The sequence below is a fragment of the Esox lucius genome, chromosome 11 (assembly GCF_011004845.1).
Source record: "Esox lucius isolate fEsoLuc1 chromosome 11, fEsoLuc1.pri, whole genome shotgun sequence".
Lineage (NCBI taxonomy): Eukaryota > Metazoa > Chordata > Actinopteri > Esociformes > Esocidae > Esox > Esox lucius.
Window position 1 is genome coordinate 54,691,211 of NC_047579.1, and position 27,292 is coordinate 54,718,502.

A 27,292-nucleotide genomic window follows, 5' to 3' on the forward strand; every position below is an offset into this window, starting at 1 on the left:
TTACTCACCTAGACACCCAACACTTACTCACCTAGACACCCAACACTTACTCACCTAGACACCCAACACTTACTGACCTAAACACCCAACACTTGCTCACCTAGACACCCAACATTTACTCACCTAAACACCCAACACTTTGTGTATGTTTTAGTTTGTGTGTGATGTTGTGCGTGGGTGTTTGTTGGTGTGTGTGGCTGTGCGTTAATACGTGTGGTGTGTTTGTGTACTTACAGGCTAGCGTTGGTTCGGACTCGGTTAGGATCTTCAGCTGAAAAAAGGAAGTAGCTCTTCTGTTTGGGGAAGTCACATGGCAGCTCCAAGTCTGAGATCTAAACATGGGATTCAGTTAGCTTGATATCTAATTTGCATTAAACCTTTACTGGGGTGGTTGTTTTAGATACTCTATAGTGTTTCTGGAACATGGGCAGGGTCTCTGCGATCCAAGCTTCATGGGAATGCTGATATCACAATTAGGGTGCCAGGATGAAGAGATACGTTGACTGGGACACGTGAGAGCATTGGTGTCAGACCAGAGATGGCAGAACACAGAGCTTGGCTGTCCAGGAGACCAGGCGCAGACCAGAGATGGCAGAACAAAGAGCTTGGCTGTTCAGGAGACCAGGCGCAGACCAGAGATGGCAGAACACAGAGCTTGGCTGTCCAGGAGACCAGGCGCAGACCAGAGATGGCAGAACAAAGAGCTTGGCTGTCCAGGAGACCAGGCGCAGACCAGAGATGGCAGAACAAAGAGCTTGGCTGTCCAGGAGACCAGGCGCAGACCAGAGATGGCAGAACAAAGAGCTTGGCTGTCCAGGAGACCAGGCGCAGACCAGAGATGGCAGAACAAAGAGCTTGGCTGTCCAGGAGACCAGGCGCAGACCAGAGATGGCAGAACAAAGAGCTTGGCTGTCCAGGAGACCAGGCGCAGACCAGAGATGGCAGAACAAAGAGCTTGGCTGTCCAGGAGACCAGGCGCAGACCAGAGATGGCAGAACAAAGAGCTTGGCTGTCCAGGAGACCAGGCGCAGACCAGAGATGGCAGAACAAAGAGCTTGGCTGTCCAGGAGACCAGGCGCAGACCAGAGATGGCAGAACAAAGAGCTTGGCTGTCCAGGAGACCAGGCGCAGACCAGAGATGGCAGAACAAAGAGCTTGGCTGTCCAGGAGACCAGGCGCAGACCAGAGATGGCAGAACAAAGAGCTTGGCTGTCCAGGAGACCAGGCGCAGACCAGAGATGGCAGAACAAAGAGCTTGGCTGTCCAGGAGACCAGGCGCAGACCAGAGATGGCAGAACAAAGAGCTTGGCTGTCCAGGAGACCAGGCGCAGACCAGAGATGGCAGAACAAAGAGCTTGGCTGTCCAGGAGACCAGGCGCAGACCAGCTTGATGATGAGAGATTGTTTAAGGATATGATAGAGTGAAGTGACTTAACACCAATACCGCCTATTGGTGTTTGAGTTTATAATTTTGAAAGCTACTACCTCCTCCTTCCTTGACTTTTCCTAAATAAGCATATATTACAGAATACAGAATTACAGAATCCTAAACTCACAAACTGAATTTTTCTTACCTGTTCTTTTACCCCGTTTTCCTACTTAATCTGTCAAAAGCACATGCCATTTGGTGTTGGTACCCAGGGAGGCTTTAATCCATACCCAGGTGCTAATCACCCCTCACTGAAATAATTATATCAAAGGATGACTGGATGATACCCTTACAAAATAAATATAAACGATAGCCTTGACAACTCTACAAATGTATCACACATTACTGGATAGGAAAAGAACAAAATATCAAACATCCTATTGTTAATGAATTTGCATTGATTATTTTACCGAAGATTCAGCTTCTTCTGTAATTCATCAAATGTATAACACTAAATAATTATTCACTAAACAAAATAAAAACAATATCCTTGGCTATTCAACAAATTATTTGTTATTGAAATATAATACCAACAATATCCTCAACAATTCAACAAACGTATTACTCATTGCTGTTTTCCATTAGGAGAGTAACAGAATATCAAACATCCTATCATCTATCTATGAATTTTCACTGAAACAGTATATTTCATTATGTAGGCAACTGTAAATCATTCTTATTTTTTTTAAATGCATAGCATTAATGGGCGCAAATATGGCTATTTATTTGTGTTATTCATTCTTCAAAATGTATTATGTTTATCAAGTTTCCGTGCTTTATGTCTATATACAGCTAATCATGCATACATCCTCTGATCTTCACTGATTGGATTAATAATGTTACTTATTTTACCTTCTACATCATTAAGATAACATTCAAATAAAAACTAAATCCAAATAGATAAATCTGTAGTTAATTAAAATGGTATAGGCTACGTTTTATTTTGAATATTCTATAGAAGAAATAATAGTTTTTTTCGTATTCTAATGATAAGACCTTCAGTACAAACACATTCCTGTACTCTTCAAATTCATTACAAACTAATTCTGTTTTTCATTCTTTTTTAGAAGTATATAGTTTACTATATTGTTTGATAACGACACAGTAGATGAACTGATGCTCTGGCTGGATGGTATGCTAATAATGCCAAAAATGTCATTTGGCTCTGGTGGATACTGGATTTCTGAAAGATCTGGAGGTTCCAGTGTTCATGCATGGAGAGAAGAGGGCCTAGAACACAGCTTGGGAACAAAGTTGATTTTGTGGTTGATATTCTGTCTCTCACTGTTCAAATAAACCTACCATTAAAATTATAGACATATCATTTCTTTGTCAAACGTACAAAATCAGCAGGGGTTCAAATACTTTTTTCACTCAATTTATTTATATTATAGTTGTATTTTTTTGCTATATTTTTCTTACTATGTTGATGTCGTGTGCCATGTCACAATAATTTAATTGTGCAGGATGACGCTGTGTTATTAGGTTTGTTAAATAAACGTAGAACTTTTGGATTTCTTTTGTTTAATGTAAACTTCTGCCTGCTCGTGGATGTTACTACAACAATTACAGTTATAAGGCATTGTAATGATACTTAGCCTCGAGTGTTCAGTGGTGAGTAGTTCCATTAATTATGTCCAAAAATAGTAAAGTTGGGTAAGAGGTCAACAGATAAAAAGATTGCGTTGGTAAAACTCTTCAAATAGAATTTTGACCAATTAGTTTATATAGAGTAAATTCGAAAAAAGTTTGGCAGGTAGCCAGGTAGGTAACAGCAGGCAGAGTACAGCACGTCAACAATCCGCAATCTCAACAAAGATTAACTCTCCCTGAACGAAGGTGTGGATGGATAATGGATTGTTTTAAAAAATGATGTGCCTGAAGGACCAACTGGTAGTAAGGGGGCTGTCACTGAAATAGGATTTTTGGACATACTATCACTTTAAAGTGACTGATAAATTGTCTGCAGGAAAGGGGACGGTAAGCCTGATTACATTTCCAAACACAGGACGAAACGCACAATAAAAGTTAACACTCACAAAGATCAATCAGATACTTCTTTAACCCTTCCATTTTGGGTGGATGTGTATGTTTCTCACACGCATCGTCTCAGTGGTTTGATGACGTGAGGCACAGACTGGCAGACACATGACGTAGCACTACATTGATGACGTGAGGCACAGACTGGCAGACACATGACGTAGCACTACATTGATGACGTGAGGCACAGACTGGCAGACACATGACGTAGCACTACATTGATGACGTGAGGCACAGACTGGCAGACACATGACGTAGCACTACATTGATGACGTGAGGCACAGACTGGCAGACACATGACGTAGCACTACATTGATGACGTGAGGCACAGACTGGCAGACACATGACGTAGCACTACATTGATGACGTGAGGCACAGACTGGCAGACACATGACGTAGCACTACATTGATGACGTGAGGCACAGACTGGCAGACACATGACATAGCACTACATTGATGACGTGAGGCACAGACTGGCAGACACATGACGTAGCACTACATTGATGACGTGAGGCACAGACTGGCAGACACATGACGTAGCACTACATTGATGACGTGAGGCACAGACTGGCAGACACATGACGTAGCACTACATTGATGACGTGAGGCACAGACTGGCAGACACATGACGTAGCACTACATTGATGACGTGAGGCACAGACTGGCAGACACATGACGTAGCACTACATTGATGACGTGAGGCACAGACTGGCAGACACATGACGTAGCACTACATTGATGACGTGAGGCACAGAAAAATGTATTTTTTAAATGTCTGCAATTGTATAGCTGAGTTAGACACTTGTGTTTCTGTGATACCCACCAGATCCATGATGTAATCATGACCAGCTAGCTCTGCCCACTGACCAAGCTCTTTCATCAACACAGACCAGCCTCTCCATGAGTCACGCATACCCCTACAGCAACACACATGAGGTAGAATATGTAACATGTTACAAGTCAGTCTGATTTTCTATTTAAAAGTCTTTGTTGTTGTAATTTTAGTTCTTGTTTTTTTATGCATTTCTGGTTGGATACCTGTGGCGTAGGACGTTTCCGGACAGATCTTCTCCACTGGTCCAAGAGTGGACAGGACACAGGAAGGATGTTCCTGGAGAAGGAGAGAGAGGGAGAGAGAGAGAGAGAGAAGGAGAGAGAGAGATGGGGAGAAATGCAGGTGAACAACAGGACACTGTGACGACTGCGACCTCTGCTGGTTCACCTCCCCCTGCAGCGGGCGGGCCCCAGCGGTCGACGTCACCTGCTTTCTGACACCACCGTCTCATCATACATTTCACCTGTGTCTCGTTTGTGCACCTGTTCCTCATCATCGCTGTTTCCCCCGGTATATATGTTCCCTCTGCTCCCCCTGTCTTTGTGTGTAATTGTCTCTACTTTATGGAAGAGCTGTTCAACGCTTTGTGTATACATTTACTGATTTCTCTCGCTGGGAAACATTAAACTATCATTCCATCACGCCTTCTCCGGTTCCTCCTTGCTCCTCTCAAACCCCGAAGCCGTGACAGACACTTCATAATCAATTCATCTTAAAGGTGAACAACAGGACACTTCATAATCAATTCATCTTAATGGTGAACAACAGGACACTTCATAATCAATTCATCTTAAAGGTGAACAACAGGACACTTCATAATCAATTCATCTTAAAGGTGAACAACAGGACACTTCATAATCTGAATTACAGTACAATGTAGTCAGGGTAAAAATGCATTACTATTTGCTGCTGGAGGCTTCATAAGGCTCAGGATTCGATAGTCTGTGTTAATTCATGAGGCAAGCATAAACACAGTCCCAATTGAATATAGGCGGTTGATACCAGCACTGCTGAAATATTCAAAACAAATATTCAAAGCATTGTTTACATAACATAACCAATCCACAAGGGGTATATTCTAGAGCTTGACCTCATGCCATACTGCTCTGTAGACATTACTGTCCGTATTTGTGATGACACAATCTCACTCACCATCGAAGCAGGTCACCTGCAGCACCATGTTAGCTCTCTTTCTATTGGCCGTCCACTCCAGCAGAGCCAGCGGATAGGTGCGTGCTGCCTCAGGGCCTGATACTACCCTGGACTTCTGATTGGCTTGGATCAGCCTGTGCTGCAGCAGGGCTTGGCAACCAGGAGGGGCGTGGTCAGAGACAAACCTGGGAGGGGACAAGAAAACAGGGAAAAACACTGTGTTTACGTGTGAGAGTGTGAACATGCTTTATCATATCAATGGTGACCCTATTTTGAAACAGGGTTTTTAGAGAATACATTAAAATTGGTGTTAGGGATAGTCATAAATATTAGCAACAACCAGATAAAGGGGAATACATTTATGTAGTTACACGTGTGTGTGTGTGTGTGTGTTCTTACTTGAGCAGGTGTTTATGTAGCTTGATGGACGGGGAGAAACAGCAGACACACCCTAGCAAGAGCAGCCAACCCCTTTCTGCATTGTAATGGTTAGGGTTCCGCCAAACCTGGTTTGTCAGTTGGGACAAGATCTCATCTCGCAGGTCCGGATTGGCCAGTCCTCTATGAATGATGTAGTTCCCGAACAGGTTCTCCTGAGCCCCGTTCAGATGGGGGTCACCCATGAACCTCAGGATCTACAACACAGAACCCTTACTCTAAAACATGTAGAGTGCAAATAGAACTCAGAACCAGTACTATAATATAGAACCACTACTCTAAAACACCTAGAACACAGACATATGATCCAGTAGCTTGGTTCAACCTGAATACCTGGAGTCCATAACATAAAGAACACATACACATACACAGAACCCTAACTCTAAAACACCAAGAACCCAACTCATTGCAATTGAGATCTAGAACCCATTAGAACCCACATCGAGATGTATCCCTAGAGATCTAGAACCATTAGAACCCACAGGGATATGTATCCCTAGAGACCTAGAACCCACAGGAAGATGTATCCCTGAAGACAGGAACAGGAAGTCACCATGATGAACAGTTCCAGAGCTTCCAGACAGAGGTCATCGTCTGTACGTGTCAAGGATGTCTTCAAGGGAACTGTGAGCATCCCAAACTTAGGCTCCTACAAACAGAAAGGTGTTAGACACTATAGGAAATGATTATGTGTGTGTGTACAGTTTCCCTACCTTTTAAAGAACAAAAGTCCCCCTAAAAACATGAAAACATAAAACATGGTAAAATGTCAGGAATGTTGTCCTGGCATTAACATCATTTGGGTTTATGGGTTAGGTTTAGGGTTAATGTTAGGGTTATATTTTGGGTAAGATAAACCTTGGTTAGGTTGAATGTTAACTTTGGGGTTATGTTTAGGGTAAGATACATTTAGTTAGGTTGAGTGTTAACGTTAGGGTTATGTTTATGCTAAGATAAACCTTGGTTAGGTTGAGTGTTAACATTAGGGTTATGTTTATAGTAAGATAAACATTGGTTAGGTTGAGTGTTAACATTAGGGTTATGTTTATAGTAAGATAAACCTTGGTTAGGTTGAGTGTTAACATTAGGGGTATGTTTATGGTAAGATAAACCTTGGTTAGGTTGAGTGTTAACATTAGGGGTATGTTTATGGTAAGAGATATGGAAAAGTAGGATTGCCCTAAAAACATTAGTCCTGTAATCACTAATGTGTGTGGGCATGTGTGTGCTTGTGGGATCGTGGATGGGTGTGTGTTACCCTGAAGTAGAGCTGTGCATAGCGGCTGAAGGGATAGTTGTTGATGTCCAGCGGCAGAGTCAACTGGTTCTCCTCCTGGAGGAGTGGTGCCTGGACCAGAGCTAGACTGTCTGAATGGAGCACCCTACCACCTAGACACACAGACAGGTGAGCAGATGGACCAGACAGGTGAGGAGATGGACCAGACAGATGAGGAGATGGACCAGACAGATGAGGAGATGGACCAGACAGATGAGGAGATGGACCAGAAAAATGAGGAGATGGACCAGACAGGTGAGCAGATGGACCAGACAGATGAGGAGATGGACCAGACAGGAGAGGGGATGGACCAGACAGATGAGGAGATGGACCAGAAAGATGAGGAGATGGATCAGACAGGTGAGGAGATGGACCAGACAGGTGAGTAGATGCACCAGACAGATGAGGAGATGGACCAGACAGGAGAGGGGATGGATCAGACAGGTGAGCAGATGGACCAGACAGGTGAGCATATGGACCAGACAGATGAGGAGATGGACCAGACAGGTGAGTAGATGCACCAGACAGATGAGGAGATGGACCAGACAGGAGAGGGGATGGATCAGACAGGTGAGCATATGGACCAGACAGGTGAGCATATGGACCAGACAGATGAGGAGATGGACCAGACAGGAGAGGGGATGGACCAGACAGATGAGTGGATGGACCAGACAGGTGAGGAGATGGAGTTTAACAGAGAGCGCCACACACACACACACACACACCAACCTGCTGCAGCTTGAAGTAAAGCGCCCAGCTCTGCAGGGATCACCAGGTGTGTGACGTTAACCACCTCCCTCCTAGTCAACTCCTACAGAGAGAGAGAGGGAGGGAGAAACAAATAAATCTCCTGACCTTTTCTCTCCCCTTCTTCTTTTTCTCAGATGTTCCTGCTCTCCACCTCATCGGCTCTCCTCACCATTTCTCTCCTCCTTCTCTCCTCTTCTGCTTTCCTCCGAGCCTCTAGCTTCATCTAGACCAGAACAGAACAGGTCATGTGGTTAATGTTGTGTATCGTAGTGTATTATATTATAAACTGTGTTTATGTCGTCTGTGTATGGCATGTTGTTGTTATGTTGTGTTTATGTTGTATTAGGGTATGATGCACCACATACCTGTGAATTCCATTATTACCAGACATTGATGGTACCAGGGGGCAGGGTGGACATAAGACATGGACTGAGGCTGTGATACTATTAGAATACAATCTTATTGTTTTGTGAAAAATACATGCCCATTTGGAATTTGATTCCAGCAACATGTTTAAAAATGTTGGGACAGGGGCATGTTTACCACTTGTATTGCATCACCTCTTCTTTTAAAAACACTCTTTAAGCGTTTGGGAACTGAGGGGACCAATTGCTGTAGTTTTGAAAGTGAGATGTTTTCCCATTCTTGGCTGATATTGGATTTCAGCTGCTCAACAGCTTCGGGTCTCATTTGTCATGTTTTTTGTTTCAGAATGCGCCAAATGTTTTCAATAGGGGACATGTCTGGACTGCAGGCAGGGCTATTTAGCAAACAGACTATTTTAGTACAGAGCCATGCTGTTGTAATACGTGAAGAATGTGGTTCAGCATTGTCTTACTGAAATAAGCAAGGCCTTCCCTGAAAAAGACGTCTGGGTGGCAGCATATGTTGCTCCAAAACCTGTATGGGCCATTCCATCTGTTTAATATCTGAAATTATATGTTAATACCCTATCATGTTACTGACCTGTTACCAATTGACCTAATTAGTTGTGTGATGTTCCGCGAGGTTTAGGTTTTTATCATTACACAACTTTTCCAATCTTTTGTTGCCTCAATCCCAAATTTAATCTGGGACCACAACACTTCTGCCTGTCACTCTGCATCTGGGACCACAACACTTCTGCCTGTCACTCTGCATCTGGGACCACAACACTTCTGCCTGTCACTCTGCATCTGGGACCACAACACTTCTGCCTGTCACTCTGCATCTGGGACCACAACACTTCTGCCTGTCACTCTGCATCTGGGACCACAACACTTCTGCCTGTCACTCTGCATCTGGGACCACAACACTTCTGCCTGTCACTCTGCATCTGGGACCACAACACTTCCTGTGCTGAGTGGTTCAGGACACATTTAGATTGTTTGCAGTTTCATTTAAAAAGGTCAATGCTTGGCATTTCTAATAGAAACAGTGCATTCATTCATTAAGTTGCCTAAAAGACAGCCAGTCTGACTCAAGGTCACATTGGTGAAGAAGACATGACAGCTCAGTCGAAGCATTGTCATGACCTTTAACCCTGTATTTTCTAAGGGGGAATGTCTATTAATATTTCCCATTAAACATCATAGCATTTTTTAAGCACTTTCTACACCCAGAAATGAAGTAAATCTCCCAATCAAACTGAGAAAAATCATGCAAAAAACATGTTCCACAAACTGCTTCATATTGCCCTTCATTATAACTACACAATGGTCGCTGATATCATTGGCAAAGACAGAACCAGAGGAGTATTTATGTGGACCATTTGTAAGAATTAAATATATTAGTGAAGATTTTTCAGGATATTTCAGTTTGGGTCTACAAGGACTATTGACCACTTGAAAAAAGGTTAAAGAATCACGGTGTGCTTTAAAATCATCAGACGCTGGCTGTAACCAGTTCTAATTACAATCCCCAATAAGGACACTTTCCTTATAATTCATTGAAGATATGAGGCTAATTAGAGGGCAGAGCATCACTGGAGGCAGAGGGAGGCCTGGAACAACCCACCACAGAAACATGAAGAGATTTATCATTAAAAAAAATTTACTAACCAATTTGGAGAGTAAGACATTTACATGGTACCTACATTTTGTATATATTACTACACCCTCTCCACTCTTTGGTCAATCAGTCCTATATACATTCTAACCATTTATGCATATGTCCTTATCTAAAACTGATTTACTGAGCTATTACTCAGATAAAACAATCCCATCAGCATCGGTAGCAGTTGACTAGATACAAATCATATCCATTTTTCCAATTAAGCTATGTTTGTTGTGGTGTGTATTGTGTGTTTCAGTGTGTATTGTGTGTTTCAGTGTGTATTGTGTGTTTCAGTGTGTATTGTGTGTTTCAGTGTGTATTGTGTGTTTCAGTGTGTATTGAAGTGTTTATGGTACCTTGACATATCTCTTGCGGTTGATGTACATACGGACAACAGAACGAAACCTGACCAGACTTTCTCTCATCTTCACAAATCGCTTCCTGGAGAAGAAAAGAGTAAAGTGAGAAATGGACAATGAGGGAGAGGAGCGAGGGAGAGAGAGGAGCGAGGGAGAGAGAGGAGCGAGGGAGAGAGAGGAGCGAGGGAGGGAGAGGAGCGAGGAAAGGAGAGGAGCTAGGGAGAGAGAGGAGCGAGGGAGGGAGAGGAGCGAGGGAGAGAGAGGAGCGAGGGAGGGAGAGGAGCGAGGGAGAGTGAGGAGCGAGGGAGAGATAGGAGCGAGGGAGGGAGAGGAGCGAGGGAGGGAGAGGAGCGAGGGAGGGAGAGGAGCGAGGGAGGGAGAGGGGTGAGGGAGAGGGGTGAGGGAGTGAGAGGAGTGAGGGTGGGAGAGGGAAGATTAACTAGACTTTGGTTGAGAAGATGCCTCTTTAATGGGCATACAGCCTGACCACCTGGATATACTGTTAACACAAACATCAACTGTACATTAAACACTCACCACTCATCCCATTATATACAGTTTCTTTCCATCCACTGTGACCCTGCTGAATTGTGTGACCCATCAATAATCTCACACCCCCCGCCTCTCATGGACCTTGTTGCACTATTCCCTTTGTACTACTGACACTCTGCCTTTTCAGTAGTTACAGGTGCATATCTACCTTAGGGACCTCACTGCTGCTATCCATGCATTTCAGTTGCACACCTCCACATTCAATGAGCCTCTTTGCACATCTAGATTGACATTTGTACTCTTACAACTATTATCCCACTTGTAACATTCACTATACCTGATACTTTTTCTGCCCTCCTCTATTTGCTTTAATTGCACATTTAGTGTTGCCATTTGTACTGGATCTGCATCTATACATTCCACTTGTAATATAAACTGATCAGCCATAACATTAATACCTCTGACAGGTGAAGAGGTCATAATGGGCAAACCTAAGGATCTGAGCGACTTTGACAAGCGACAAATTGTGATGGCTAGGCGACTGGGTCAGAACATCTCCAAAACTGCAGCCCTTGTGGGGTGTTCCCGGTCGGCAGTGGTCAGTACCTATCAAAAGTGGTTCAAGGAAGGAAAAGCGGGGAACCAGCAACAGGGTCATGGGCAGCCACGGCTCACTGATGCATGTGGGGAGCGAAGGCTGGCCCGGGTGGTCCAATCCAACAGACAAGTTACTGTATCTCAATGGTACTGATGGAAAGGTGTCAGAACACACAGTGCATTGCAATTTGTTGCGTGTGCATTGCCTGCCGGCAAAGCAACATCCACATGGATGGCAGGACCCAAGGTTTCCCAGCAGAACATTGCTCAAAGCATCACACTGCCTCCATCGACTTGCCTTCTTCCCATAGTGCATCCTGGTGCCATGTGTTCTCCAGGTAAGTGACACACGTACCCAGCCATGCACGTGATGTAAAAGAAAACATGATTCATCAGACCAGGCCACCTTCTTCCGTTGCGCCATGGTCCAGTTCGGATGATCACGTGTCCATTGCAGGTGCTTTTGGCAGTGGACAGGGGTGAGCATGGGTACCCTGACTGGTCTGCGGCTATGCAGCCCCAAACATCTTGCCTCCTGTTGGACAGGAAGGCTGTGATCCACCTGCATGTGGACTCGGGCACTTAGTTGGGATAGCTTATCTTAGGTGTTGAATGAGGTACTGAAGTCCACAAACAGGATTCTGGCGTAGGTTCCAGGGGAGTCCAGATGCTGGAGGATGAAGTGAAGAGCCATGTTGACCATGTCATCCACAGACCTGTTGGCTCGGTAGACAAACTGCAGTGGGTCTAGTAGAGGGTTGTGATGGTCTTGAGGTGGGACGGCACAATGCCCTCAGATGACTTCATAACCACAGAGGTCAGGGCGACGGGTCTGTAGTCGTTAAGTCCTGTGATCCTTGACTTCTTGGGGAATGGGATGATGGTGGAGGATTTGAAGCATGCCGAGATGCAGCATGTCTCCAGTGAGGTTGCAATGCAAGTAGCCAGTGAGAAGCCAGAAAGAGGCGCAGATACTGTAATAAACATGCGCAGATACTGTAATAAACAGGCGCATGTACTGTAATAAACAGGCGCAGATACTGTTTTAAACAGGTGCAGATACTGTAATAAAAAGGCGCAGATACTGTAATAAACAGGTGCAGATAGTGTAATAAACAGGCCCAAATACTGTAATAAACAGGTGCAGATACTGTAATAAACAGGTAGATGGGGAGACACTGTCAGGCCCTTCTGCTTTGCAGGGTTTCTGTCTCTTGAATAGTCTGTTAACGCCCCCTCCAGGATTGAAGGTTCCATTGTAGTGACAGAGGTGGGGATGATTGGGATGGGTGAATGTAAATGGGCACCAATGGTGGGTGCTGTTGTTGATGGCTGGACACACAGGTATGTTAGAAGGTATGTTATCAGGGCTGCCCTTTTGTCTTTCATATCTGCAGTAGAACTCATTCAGGTCTTTGGCAACTTGCAGGACATTAATGGAGTGGGGGGATTTAGGCTTGTAGTTGGTAATCTGTTGGAGGCCTCTCCAAACAAGCAGAGTCATTGGCTGATATCTGTTGTAATTTCTCCCCATACAGGCACTTGACTTCCTTCACTGCCTTACCAAATCTGTATTTAGCTTCTCTGAACCCGTCTCTGTCCCCACTCCTGAACACCACCTCCTTTTCCAAATGTAGCCTTTAGCTGTGAACCAGGGTTTGTCATTGTCGTAACTCACACTGGTCCATGATGGTATGACGCTGTCCTCACAGAAGCTGATGTATGATGTCACAGTATCAGTGTACTCATCCAGACCATTAGAACCCTTAGTACACAGCATCAGTGTACTCAACCAGACTATTAGAACCATTAGTACACAGCCTCCATGTACTCATCCAGACTATTAGAACCATTAGTACACAGCCTCCATGTACTCATCCAGACTATTAGAACCATTAGTACACAGCCTCCATGTACTCATCCAGACTATTAGAACCATTAGTACACAGCCTCCATGTACTCATCCAGACTATTAGAACCATTAGTACACAACATCAGTGTACTCATCCAGCATACCTAGACTATTACCAGCATACCTAAAAATGTCCCAAAGCAGATTGAGGACAGCAGATCGAGAACAGCAGATAGAGATTAGACAGAGGTTAGGTGTTAAAGATTGTGCTAAAGGTTAGGAGTTTAAAATGAGAGGTTAGAGGCCAGTACCTAGTGAGGAAGCCCCTGCTGTATGCCTGCAGTCTGATGAACTTGGCTCTGAACTCCATGTAACGTTTCCTGACCAGGAACATGCGTGTGTACCTCTGCAGGGTGAGTGCCGCCATCTGACGAACACGCTCCCTCTTTGATTCCAACAACTGGTACACATCCTCCTTCAGGAACAGCTACACACACAACACACACACATCCTCCTTCAGGAACAGCTACACACACAACACACACACATCCTCCTTCAGGAACAGCTACACACACAACACACACACATCCTCCTTCAGGAACAGCTACACACACAACACACACACATCCTCCTTCAGGAACAGCTACACACACAACACACACACATCCTCCTTCAGGAACAGCTACACACACAACACACACACATCCTCCTTCAGGAACAGCTACACACACAACACACACACATCCTCCTTCAGGAACAGCTACACACACAACACACACACATCCTCCTTCAGGAACAGCTACACACACAACACACACACATCCTCCTTCAGGAACAGCTACACACACAACACACACACATCCTCCTTCAGGAACAGCTACACACACAACACACACACATCCTCCTTCAGGAACAGCTACACACACAACACACACACATCCTCCTTCAGGAACAGCTACACACACAACACACACACATCCTCCTTCAGGAACAGCTACACACACAACACACACACATCCTCCTTCAGGAACAGCTACACACACAACACACACACATCCTCCTTCAGGAACAGCTACACACACAACACACACACATCCTCCTTCAGGAACAGCTACACACACAACACACACACATCCTCCTTCAGGAACAGCTACACACACAACACACACACATCCTCCTTCAGGAACAGCTACACACACAACACACACACACACATTCTCCATCAGGAAGAGCTAGACACATACACACATCCTCCTTCAGGAACAGCTACACACACAACACACACACACACACTCCTTCAGGGACAGCCACAAACACAAACGATACAGACACACATACATAATCAGGAACACACGTGGTTGCCTTGATAACTCCTAATTGTATTGTATGCTCCAGGTCAGAACATGGGTAAAGGGGCACGTTTAGCTGGTTACCTTGGTAACTCCTATTTGGTATGCTCCATGTCGGAGAGGAACCAGTTTACTGAGCATGATGACACAGTTGTTCCCATCAGGAGCTGGAGGCTGCTTCAACCCTATCAGAGACTTATACCTGACACACACACACACACAGAGACACACACACACACCCACACAGAGACACACACACAGAGACATACACACACACACCGACACACAAACAACACACACACACACACACACACACAGAGACACAAACACAGAGACACACACAGAGACACACACACAGGTATACACACACAGGGACACACAGAGACATACAAACACACACACACAGACACACAAACAACACAGGGACACACACACAGAGACACACACACACAGGGACACACACACAGAGGTCAGAACCACCAGCATACCCTGATACTGACATGGACAGAGGGTGGTGTTATTGGAGCTCCAGAGGATCATTGTGTATGTCTGTTTGTGTAGATGTTGGTGTGTGTAGGTGCTTGTGTATGTCTGTGTTTGTGTAGATGTTGGTATGTGTAGGTGCTTGTGTATGTCTGTGTTTGTGTAGATGTTGGTGTGTGTAGGTGCTTGTGTATGTCTGTTTGTGTAGATGTTGGTGTGTGTAGGTGCTTGTGTATGTCTGTTTGTGTAGATGTTGGTGTGTGTAGGTGCTTGTGTATGTCTGTTTGTGTAGATGTTGGTGTGTGTAGGTGCTTGTGTATGTCTGTGTTTGTGTAGATGTTGGTGTGTGTAGGTGCTTGTGTATGTCTGTGTTTGTGTAGATGTTGGTGTGTGTAGGTGCTTGTGTATGTCTGTGTTTGTGTAGATGTTGGTGTGTGTAGGTGCTTGTGTATGTCTGTGTTTGTGTAGATGTTGGTGTGTGTAGGTATATTTGTTGTATGTGTATGTGTGTGTATTACCTGAACAGGAAGACGTGGAAAGTCAGTCTGACAGGATATCCCTCCCTCCTAATTCTGACTGTCTCCAGGATCCCAGAATATCTCAGCTGACTGCCCACCAGCTCTAAATCAAACAAACCTGGCTCCTACAAACAAACAGCTATTACACAGCCATCATATGACCCAACAAACACAAGACACAACAATTACACAGCCATCATAACACTACAAAGACCCACAACAATTACACAGCCATCATAACACTACAAAGACCCACAACAATTACACAGCCATCATAACACTACAAAGACCCACAACAATTACACAGTCATCATAACACTACAAAGACACGCAACAATTACACAGCCATCATAACACTACAAAGACCCACAACAATTACACAGCCATCATAACACTACAAAGACCCACAACAATTACACAGCCATCATAACACTACAAAGACCCACAACAATTACACAGTCATCATAACACTACAAAGACACGCAACAATTACACAGCCATCATAACACTACAAAGAAATGTGAAATTATCACATGACTGCAGCCACTGTGCGATGTGGGCACCTACCTTCTGACTGTTTGGTTTAATGCAGCGGACAAAGAATGGGTTGGACCTGTCAGGAGGAGGAAAAGACTGGGTTACAATGGCTGTACCTCTGCTTTTATCTCTACTTGTATCTATACTCCACTTCCTCCTTCATTCGCTCGAATTGTAGGTCTATGGTACATAGTGGTTGATGTTGTAAGATCGTAGGTCTATGGTACATAATGGTTGATGTTGTAAGATCGTAGGTCTGTGGTATATAGTGGTTGATTGATGTTGTAATATCGTAGGTCTATGGTACATAGTGGTTGATGTTGTAATATCGTAGGTTTATGGTACATAGTGGTTGATTGATGTTGTAATATCGTAGGTCTATGGTACATAGTGGTTGATGTTGTAAGATCGTAGGTCTATGGTACATAGTGGTTGATGTTGTAAGATCATAGGTCTATGGTACATAGTGGTTGATGTTGTAATATCGTAGGTCTATGGTACATAGTGGTTGATGTTGTAAGATCGTAGGTCTATGGTACATAGTGGTTGATGTTGTAAGATCGTAGGTCTATGGTACATAGTGGTTGATGTTGTAATATCGTAGGTCTATGGTACATAGTGGTTGATTGATGTTGTAATATCGTAGGTTTATGGTACATAGTGGTTGATGTTGTAATATCGTAGTTCTGTGGTATATAGTGGTTGATTGATGTTGTAATATCGTAGGTCTATGGTACATAGTGGTTGATGTTGTAAGATCGTAGGTCTATGGTACATAGTGGTTGATGTTGTAAGATCGTAGGTCTATGGTACATAGTGGTTGATGTTGTAATATCGTAGGTCTATGGTACATAGTGGTTGATTGATGTTGTAATATCGTAGGTCTATGGTACATAGTGGTTGATGTTGTAAGATCGTAGGTCTATGGTACATAGTGGTTGATGTTGTAAGATCGTAGGTCTATGGTACATAGTGGTTGATGTTGTAATATCGTAGGTCTATGGTACATAGTGGTTGATTGATGTTGTAATATCGTAGGTTTATGGTACATAGTGGTTGATGTTGTAATATCGTAGTTCTGTGGTATATAGTGGTTGATTGATGTTGTAATATCGTAGGTCTATGGTACATAGTGGTTGATGTTGTAATATCGTAGGTTTATGGTACATAGTGGTTGATTGATGTTGTAATATCGTAGGTCTATGGTACATAGTGGTTGATGTTGTAAGATCGTAGGTCTATGGTACATAGTGGTTGATGTTGTAAGATCGTAGGTCTATGGTACATAGTGGTTGATGTTGTAATATCGTAGGTCTATGGTACATAGTGGTTGATTGATGTTGTAATATCGTAGGTCTATGGTACATAGTGGTTGATGTTGTAAGATCGTAGGTCTATGGTACATAGTGGTTGATGTTGTAAGATCGTAGGTCTATGGTACATAGTGGTTGATGTTGTAATATCGTAGGTCTATGGTACATAGTGGTTGATTGATGTTGTAATATCGTAGGTTTATGGTACATAGTGGTTGATGTTGTAATATCGTAGTTCTGTGGTATATAGTGGTTGATTGATGTTGTAATATCGTAGGTCTATGGTACATAGTGGTTGATGTTGTAATATCGTAGGTTTATGGTACATAGTGGTTGATTGATGTTGTAATATCGTAGGTCTATGGTACATAGTGGTTGATGTTGTAAGATCGTAGGTCTATGGTACATAGTGGTTGATGTTGTAAGATCGTAGGTCTATGGTACATAGTGGTTGATGTTGTAATATCGTAGGTCTATGGTACATAGTGGTTGATGTTGTAAGATCGTAGGTCTATGGTACATAGTGGTTGATGTTGTAAGATCGTAGGTCTATGGTACATAGTGGTTGATGTTGTAAGATCGTAGGTCTATGGTACATAGTGGTTGATGTTGTAATATCGTAGGTCTATGGTACATAGTGGTTGATTGATGTTGTAATATCGTAGGTTTATGGTACATAGTGGTTGATGTTGTAATATCGTAGGTCTATGGTACATAGTGGTTGATTGATGTTGTAAGATCGTAGGTCTATGGTCCCTAGTAGTTGATGTAGTAATATCGTAGGTCTATGGTACATAGTGGTTGATGTTGTAAGATCGTAGGTCCATGGTACATAGTGGTTGATGTAGTAATATTGTAGGTCTATGGTACATAGTGGTTGATGTAATTTTGTAGGTCTATGGTACATAGTGGATGATGTTATTTGATGGGTTGTCCTACACTCACACAGTGTAGAGGGAACATTCCTCTACTTCCCAACCTCTTTCTCCCCCTCCTCTAACTTTCTATCCTTTCCACCACCTAATTTTCCTTCCCCTCCTCTGACTCTCCAACTCCTCCAACTCATCCTCCACCCCTCCACTACCTCTCCATCTTGTCCACCAGTTCCAGTAGTGAGAGGGTGAACTTGGTGGAGACAGTCGGTGGCTGGTGTCGTCGGGTCCCTGTGTTGCTCTTCCTCAAATGTCCTTTGTGTTGACCTACGACCTCCGTGTGAACCAGGAAGAGGTTGGCCACCATCTGGAGAACCCACACACAAACACTATATTTGGCCTGCAGCCCTTAGACACTAATCCCTACACCCTGCCTTACACCTTAACTCCTACACCCTAACCCCTACACCCTGCCTTACACCTTAACTCCTACACCCTAACCCCTACACCCTGCCTTACACCTTAACTCCTACACCCTAACCTCTACACCCTGCCTTACACCTTAACTCCTACACCCTAACCCCTACACCCTGCCTTACACCTTAACTCCTACACCCTACACCCTGCCTTACACCTTAACTCCTACACCATAACCCCTACACCCTGCTTTACACCTTAACTCCTACACCCTAACCCCTACACCCTGCCTTACACCTTAACTCCTACACCCTAACCCCTACACCCTGCCTTACACCTTAACTCCTACACCCTAACCCCTACACTCTAACCCCTACATCCTATCCCCTACACTTGAACCTCTACACCCTGCCTTACACCTAACTTCTACACCCTAACCCCTACACCTTGCCTTACACCTTAACTCCTACACCCTAACCCTTACACTCTAACCCCTACACCCTAACCCTTACACTCTAACCCCTACATACTATCCCCTACACTTGAACCTCTACACCCTAACCCCTTCATCTTAACCCCAACACCCTAACCTATAAAACCTAACCCCTACACTTTAACCCCTACACTTTAACCCCTACACTTTAATCCCTACACCCTAACCCCTACACCCTAACCCCTACATTGTAACCCATACACCCTAAGCCCTACACTTTAACCCCTACATTGTAACCCCTACACCCTAACCCCTACATTGTAACCCATACACCCTAACCCCTACACTTTAACCCCTACATTGTAACCCCTACACCCTAACCCCTACATTGTAACCCATACACCCTAACCCCTACACTTTAACCCCTACATTGTAACCCCTACACCCTAACCCCTACATTGTAACCCATACACCCTAACCCCTAACCCAGGGGTCGGCAACCCAAAATGTTGAAAGAGCCATATTGGACCAAAAAAATTATAATAAATCTGTCTGGAGCCGCAAAAAATTTAACGCCTTATATAAGCCTTATAATGAAGGTAATGTAAGTGTCTATACTACCCCCTTAGTATCAAAATGATAAGTAGGCTACAAATACATAGTGAGCATTGATTAAATGTTTATTTTCCCTGCAGCGCATCCTGGAGAGAATGAGGCACCACGTGACTACTCTGCTGTACGATGGTGCTTTAAGTTTAACTTCCATTATCATTTTAATGTATTATGTTTCGTTGCATTGATGAAATTAAAGAAATACAATAAAGAAATCAGATTTTTGATGTAATTTTTACTTTAGGATTCGAAAATACAACAAAATGTGCAACGTGCATAGGCCTCCTGGAATTTCAGACCTCCCCATGGAAATAAAATGCAGTCCTCTTCAATCCTCAATAATACAATACAATTATCTTCTCTTTCCCCCCTTATCTGGTCAATAGACAGAGTGCAATAAAACAGCAGCCTTTTGAAATGAACTGGAAAAGTATTTAAATCATGCATAAAACATGCATTAAAACAGTATAAAACACAGTAAAACATAAAAGCAGCCAAGTCATGCCTGTGACAAAAATAATACAGTTTAAGTTCGATTTCTGTGTCTTCTATAGTTTTCTGAAAATGCTAAGTAAGTCAGTGCAAGGGTAAAATGCAGCATCATCCTCTTCTCTTTTGACACGCACAATAATGCAGCCATCCTCGGACCTGAGCAACAGAACACAATAATTTCCCTATGTGTCATTCCAAATATATACTGACAAAAATCAGAAATCACTTTATAAAAAAGCCACTTTGTTACTAAATATGTGCCTATGACAGGATTGTGTTCTTACCCGTTTAATGTGACTTCTGTTTTGGGACATCACTGGACAGCTTCTCAACATCGGGCATGTAAGATGTAACTTTAATTTTAATGAATTAATCCTTCATGTAGTCACCATCTGTGAACGGTTTCCCACGCTTTATTATCTCCCGTTTTTTTTTGTGCAAAAAAACTAGCAGCAGTAGTGGAGTTTGGAGATTTTTCCAGAAGTAATGCAATCGCACTTTTTCTCTCACTCCCAACTGGGTACTTGGCTGCAAATGTAGCATGCTTTCCCTGGAAATGTCTTTCCACATTACTCTTTTTGTTATTTGACAACTTCTCATTACAAAGCAAACATGCAGGCAATCCTTCCGCATTGGCAATGGAAGCAAACGATTCGGTCCAAGAACTGTTGAATCCTCTGTTCACCTCAGCTATCTGTATTGAGTCCTCTGTTCTCCTCAGCTATCTGTATTGAGTCCTCTGTTCTCCACAGCTATCTGTGTTGAGTCCTCTGTTCTCCTCAGCTATCTTTCTCTTTTTCCCCTTGGGATCCATGGCCCATGACACACCCGCCGGGTTGTTTGTTTTAAGCATCACGCCGATCTGACAAAAACGTGTGTCGCAGTCTATGACGTCAATCTTCGTTGACAGAAATGTTGAAATTAAATATTTATTATACACATTTTTACAACGTTGAAAAACTTTAAGAATGTTTATTAATTTATATTATACAGAAATGATATTAAAACAAATATTATTATTTTTTCATATTTTTGAAAAAGCTCCAGGGAGCCACAAGGCGGCGCTTAAGAGCCATGGGTTGCCGACCCCCCGCCCTAACCCCTACACATTAACTCTCAGACCCTCCTACCTTGTTCTTGCTGTGGCTGAATAGGTCCAGAACCCCTTGGCCAACCTGATCAAAGTTCTTGTCCAGAAATTTGTGGACCTGCAAAGAGATGGAGAAAGATCATGACGGAAGGTGAGAGGCAGATGGAGATAGAGGGAGAGTGATGGAGAGAGGTGGGGTAGGAGAGAGGAGTAGTGAGAGTGATGGAGAGAGAAAGGAGTAGTGGAAGAGTTAAAGAGTTAAAGAGAGAGAGGAGTAGTGGGAGAGATTGAGAGAGAGAGGGGTAGTGGGAGAGATGGAGAGAGAGAGGGGTAGAGGGAGAGATGGAGAGAGATAGGAGTAGTGGGAGAGATGGAGAGAGAGAGGAGTAGAGGGAGAGATGGAGGAGAGAGAGGAGTAGTGGGAGAGATGGAGGAAAGAGGAGCAGAGGGAGAGATGAAGGAGAGAGAATGAAAGGAGTAAAGGGAAGACATAGAGGGATGCAGAAGGAAAGAGAGTGATGGACAGGAGGAACAGAAGAGTAGAGGGAGACCTGGTAGGTGACACGACCAGCAAAGTGTTTGATAGTGAATTCTGGGAGGGGCATCTTTGGCTTCAGGTAGAGCTGGTTGTTACCATGGTGGTAGTGACACTTCTGCAGGAAGGTGTGGTCTGTTGCCTGGCAGAGAAAAAGAGTATCGACCAATAACTGAGCAATGCTTAAGTGTATTTACGCTTGTGTGCGTATGTGTGTGTGAGTGTATAAGTGTTTATGTGTCAGTGTGTGCCTGCATGTGTGTATGTGTGTGAGAGTGTGTGTGAGTGGTGTGAGTGTGAGTGAGTGTGTGTGCGTTTGTGTGTGCGTGAGTGTGTGTGTTCGTGTGTGTGTGAGAGTGAGAGTGTGTGTGTGAGAGCGTGTATGTTTGTGTGTGAGTGTGTGAATGTGAGTGTGTGAGTTTGTGTGTGATTGTGTGAGTGTTATTGGGGAAGTTTCTGAAGCCTGATGCATTCTTACTGATTAAAGGACTTGATTCCCATTGTTAAGATAGGTAGAGGAATGTGGGGGATCTGGTATTGGCCAAGGGGGTATCATTGACTGGTATCAGCTGATGAAATGGTTACTCTTTATCTCCTCATCTGTATAACTCATCAGGGCATCTATTGTCTGTTCGGGGTTCGGTTGGAACTCTTAGAATTGAAGAGTTTATTTATGGGAGGAAGGAGAGCTGTCCTTTGTGTGAAGTTTAGGTAAACACAACAGTAAACATTAGGGCAGGAAGGATAAGGTGGGGGGAGAGCCCGCCCTTTGGGGTAAACAGATGGCAGCATCTTACCACACCCCTTTTTCTATGTAATAAATACTATTGAAATGTTTTGAGTCAGAGACTCCTTGGACGATTATGTGTGTGTAAGCGGTTGACGCGTCTCCCTCATTTGCAAATGATTTAATAAATGAACTGTTAATTTGTGCCAAGGGTATTTCGTCTCTGAACTTCCTTCTAAAAGAGTTCTGATCGATAAAATTACCATCACAATTTGGCGGCTCGTCCGGGATCCTAGTCCTGCTCGGTTTGAGTCCCTTTCCTAACAGGTTAACCGTGCTCGGCCAGAGATAGCTCTGGAATTCTAGTATCGTCCAGAAAAGGCTTATCCTTTGACGGGCTGAGAAAGAGTGCCTGACTGAAGCTGTGACTCGTGCCTGATCAGTACAGGTATACCCAGGCTTAAATTTCGTCTTCAGGAAGTACGTGCACATTACAGTCAGCGCTTAAGGAAAAACTGTTAACAGTACGGTGGTTGGACCACTGTGTTAAACACTAGTGTAAGGTATATCTCAAAAAGGCTGACGAGCTTATCAACGCATGCTAGGCACGTTGATCGAGGTACCGGGGTGACTGGTGGAGGTACGACCTCACCATTGTGTCCACTCTGGATCCGGCGTTTTCGCCACGCTTGGGGTTTGCTGGGTTTAATTATGGGTAGGTGCAACAGTAAATCTTTGCCGGTCTCTCGTGTTTACGCTGGACCGGCAAAAATTATCTCTGACGTTTATGGTGTTTGGAAATGTGAACAATGTTTCTTGGAGTGTTATTAGGTTTTCCGGCGACTGGCGTTTTCGTTCGGTGGTGGACGCGCGGCCTGCCGGGCTGATTGGAGGTAGATGGACGTGGTAACGTATTGAAGTTGCAGGAGGCGTGATGTGAAGTTGTTTGGAAGGCGTATGCCATGGTGTGTAGGACGTGTTGACTGATGGAAACTTTGGGACAGTTGTGTGGGGTGTATTGATCTGTGTTGTAGCCCTTTTTCGTTCAGGTTGTCCCCTCTGATTGCCCGTCACCCCCCCGCTAGGACTCCTTGGAGGTTTGCGTCGTCCCAGCGTTTCCCTGCAATCGTAGCCAACCCCGCCGGAGGCTAAGCTTTATGGACCTTTTTCGTTGTTCGAGTCAAGAAAAGTTCCATAAGTGGGGAGTTGTACACACCAGGTGTACACATCCGTCATCTCCGGTGTTTGCGGCGACTGAGACCAAAGAAGATTACAGACCCAGGGTTGAGAGACAGGTGCACGGGAACACACAGGAACGCTGAACCGCCTGAGGGAGGGGTGCGGACGGTCAGACAGGAGACGGACCAGAGGGGGCATCAACCGGTGAAATTGTTCCTTAATACAGTTTTCATATGCTTTAGTAAACAATGTGGTTGTTTTTTGTAAGTCAGATTTGATGGTTTTGTGGAAGTTGATAGATGGATTTGAGAAAGTATGGTGACTATAATTTTTTTGGAGTATTGCAGTCAAGGCGGCTGTAGTTAGAAACATGTCGTTTTTGTTCCGTGTCCTGACACCCATTCCCGTGCAGCTAACCTATTGTGTTGCGATTAGACTGCGGCAATTGGACATGATGGAGTATAGCGTGCTCCTGTATATAATGGTTTTGGATGTTGAATTGTGAATATGTCTGGTTGTGGTCGACATCTAGTAAAAGCATTTGTCCATTTTGGTATTCCCTGTGCACGAGGCATCCGATTGGCTGCATTGTATATTCCTTGATAGAAAATTTGATCTTGTTTACCGAGGTTGGTGTTAACTTGGAAAATTTGTAATCGCAATGTTTTGTCTTGTTTGGTGTACATTTGGGTGAACGCATTCCTTGCGTCGTCGTTGTGGTTCTTCGGGGAGGCCTACTCTTTCGGCTATTGCCTTTGTGCTGCAATTGCGAAATTGAATTTGCCTTCTACTGTTGTGCTGATGGCTGGCACACGTGGGGGTGTTCGCATGCTAATTTAGGATTGTTTACGACGATATAGTCCTAAATTTGATTAGAGGGATAGCTTGGAAATTGGTATAATGATGCTTCTCTGATTTGGTAAAATATGGTCTCGTGGTTTCGTAATGAGGGGTTAAAATAGTGTTTTCCCTCTCCTTGTATGGAGTAGAATGCAGACCATAGCAAAAGTTTTAATATTAAGATAACACGCTGTTTTCCATGAAGACTGGATTCAGCCAATATAGTCATAGCCTGCAAAAGAGGGTAAACTGACTACGGCCCGTTTATTCCCCAAATAGCCAAAGCCTGTTTATTCCCCAAATAGATAACCCCTAGGATTAGACGTCACAGTGTGTGAGGGTGTGTGTTTGTGTGTGAGTGTGAGTGTGTGTTTGTGTGTGAGTGTGAGTGTGTGAGTGTGTGTGTGATTGTATGTGTGAGTGTGTGATGTACTTGGGGGAAGCTGCTCTGGTCATCCAGGATCCTCAGAATGCCGTGGGGCTTGGCAGCGATGAGGTCAATGCAGGGCTGGTTGTCGCTAAACGGGATGTCCTGCCACGGGATCTGCTCCCGGCTGTACTCCTCCTGAGGGACAGATGTTATATAAGCTTCATGAAGGCTTCATGGTTTATAACACTATAAAATAACATGTGCTGCCACAGGATTTACTAAATGACTGAACCCTGTTCAAAGTTTGCATACCCTTCATTCTTAATAGTGTATTGCCCCCTTTAGCATCAATGACAGCGTGCAGTCTTTTGTAATATTTGTCAAAGAGGCCCCAAATTCTTGCAGGTGATATAGCTGCCCATTCGTCTCATGCAAAGTTTTTGGTCATCTTGCATGAACCGCACATTTGAGATCTCCCCAGAGTGGATCAATGATATTGAGGTCATGAGACTGTGATGACCACTCCAGAACCATCACCTTTTTCTGCTGTAACCACTGGAGGGTCAACTTGGCCTTGGCCTGGAAAGTCCAAGAGCGTTCCCATGCGCAGCTTTTGTGCAGAAGAAGTCAAATTGTCTGCCAGTATTTTCTGATAACATGCTGCATTCATCTTGACATCAATTTCCACAAGATTCCCCATGCCTTTAGAGCTCACACACCCCCAAAACATCAGTGAGCCACCACCATGCTTCACAGTGGGGATGGTATTCTGTTCACTATAGGCCTTGTTGATCCCTCTCCAAACATAGCACTTGTGGTTGTGACCATAAAGCTCTATTTTGGTCTCGTCACTCCAAATTATAGTGTGCCAGAAACTATGGGGTGTGTCAAGGTGTTGTTGGGCATATTGTAACCAGGCTTTTTTTTGTGGCATTGGCACAGTAAAGGCTTCTTTCTGGCATCTCGACCAAGCAGCTCATTTTTGTTCAAGTATCGTCGTATTGTGCTCCTTGAAACAAACACACCGTCTTTTTCCAGAGCAGAGTGTATTTCTCCTGAGGTTACCTTTGGGTTTTTCTTTGTATCTCGAACAGTTCTTTTGGCAGTTTTGGCTCTTGGTCTACTTGACCTTAGCTTGGTATCAAGAGATCCCCAAATGTCTTCACTTCTTAAGTGATTGAACAGTACTGACTGGCATTTGCAAGGCTTTGGATATCTTTTTATATCCTTTTCCATCTTTAGAAAGTTCCATTACCTTGATATGCGGGTCTTTTGACAGTTCTTTTCTGCTCCTCATGGCTCAGTATCTAGCCTGCTCAGTTCATCCACGTGAGAGCTAATAAACTCATTGACTATTAATACACAGACACTAATTGCAATTTAAAAAGTGGGAAATTCACCTTTAATTGTCATTTTCACCTGTGTGTCTCACCTTGTGTGTCTATAACAAGGCCAAACATTCAAGGGTATGTAAACTTTTGATCAGGGCCATTTGGGTGATTTCTGTAATCATTCTGATTTAAAAAGGAGCCAAACAACTGCAATGTATTTCTGTTTCGGTCATTTCACTCTGCAAACTTTTGCAATTTCATAAGACCTGCTACATCTTAGCAACTAATGTCAACTAATGTCAATTTGTTAATTGAATCGCGATAGCGTAACACTGATCGCGTGTCAGTGATATACTGCAACAGACAGCCCAGGGCTTAAAACAATGCAGTGTGAAAAGACCTTAAGAAGCTTCGATGTGCTGCCGTTGAGAAACATATGATATGAGGCCTTGTAATGCTTCATAAGTGTTTCATTAACTTCCCAGGGCCTTACCTGCTCCTGACTGAAGATGATCCTATTGAAGAACAACTGAAGGTACTCATTAGCATAGTTAATACAGAGCTGCTCAAAGCTGTTGAACAACAGGTCCTGGAGATGAGAGGAACGAATGGAAGGAGGGAGACAGGGAGAGATGGGTGGAGGAGTGGGAGACAGGGAGAAATGAGGGGAGGAGTGGAGGACAGGGAGAAATGAAGGGAGGGAATAATTAAAGGAAAGAGAGAGGGAGAGAGGAGTAGAGGGAGAGAGAGAGGAGGGTGGGATACATTATTTCAGCCAAATTATCTTATTCATTTAACAATATTGTTATTGTAAAAACAAACTAATGCAGAGTTTTACAGAACCTCATATAGACAGAGAGAATTTGAGTGTTTTTCTATGAGAGATTGAGGGAGAGAAAGATGGAGAGATGGAGGGAGAGAGAGATAAAATGATAGAGAG

The 27,292-nt window shown here is 43.9% G+C and overlaps 1 protein-coding gene across 1 annotated transcript in view; it reads right to left on the bottom strand.

The window, feature by feature from the left end:
- myo15aa (myosin XVAa) overlaps positions 1-27,292 on the bottom strand; it is a 144,575-nt gene that overhangs the window by 60,910 nt on the left and 56,373 nt on the right. The window contains exons 14-32 of the mRNA XM_034295162.1: positions 26,846-26,941; positions 25,085-25,216; positions 21,922-22,047; positions 21,411-21,488; positions 18,539-18,693; positions 16,172-16,217; positions 15,605-15,729; positions 14,688-14,805; positions 13,566-13,741; positions 10,311-10,395; positions 8,090-8,143; positions 7,900-7,981; positions 7,153-7,283; positions 6,448-6,543; positions 5,856-6,091; positions 5,457-5,641; positions 4,508-4,580; positions 4,293-4,386; positions 235-332 (exon numbers count right to left, since the gene is read on the bottom strand). Coding sequence (XP_034151053.1) covers positions 235-332; positions 4,293-4,386; positions 4,508-4,580; positions 5,457-5,641; positions 5,856-6,091; positions 6,448-6,543; positions 7,153-7,283; positions 7,900-7,981; positions 8,090-8,143; positions 10,311-10,395; positions 13,566-13,741; positions 14,688-14,805; positions 15,605-15,729; positions 16,172-16,217; positions 18,539-18,693; positions 21,411-21,488; positions 21,922-22,047; positions 25,085-25,216; positions 26,846-26,941 — 2,186 coding nt within the window. The remainder of the gene's footprint in view (positions 1-234; positions 333-4,292; positions 4,387-4,507; positions 4,581-5,456; positions 5,642-5,855; positions 6,092-6,447; positions 6,544-7,152; positions 7,284-7,899; positions 7,982-8,089; positions 8,144-10,310; positions 10,396-13,565; positions 13,742-14,687; positions 14,806-15,604; positions 15,730-16,171; positions 16,218-18,538; positions 18,694-21,410; positions 21,489-21,921; positions 22,048-25,084; positions 25,217-26,845; positions 26,942-27,292) is intronic.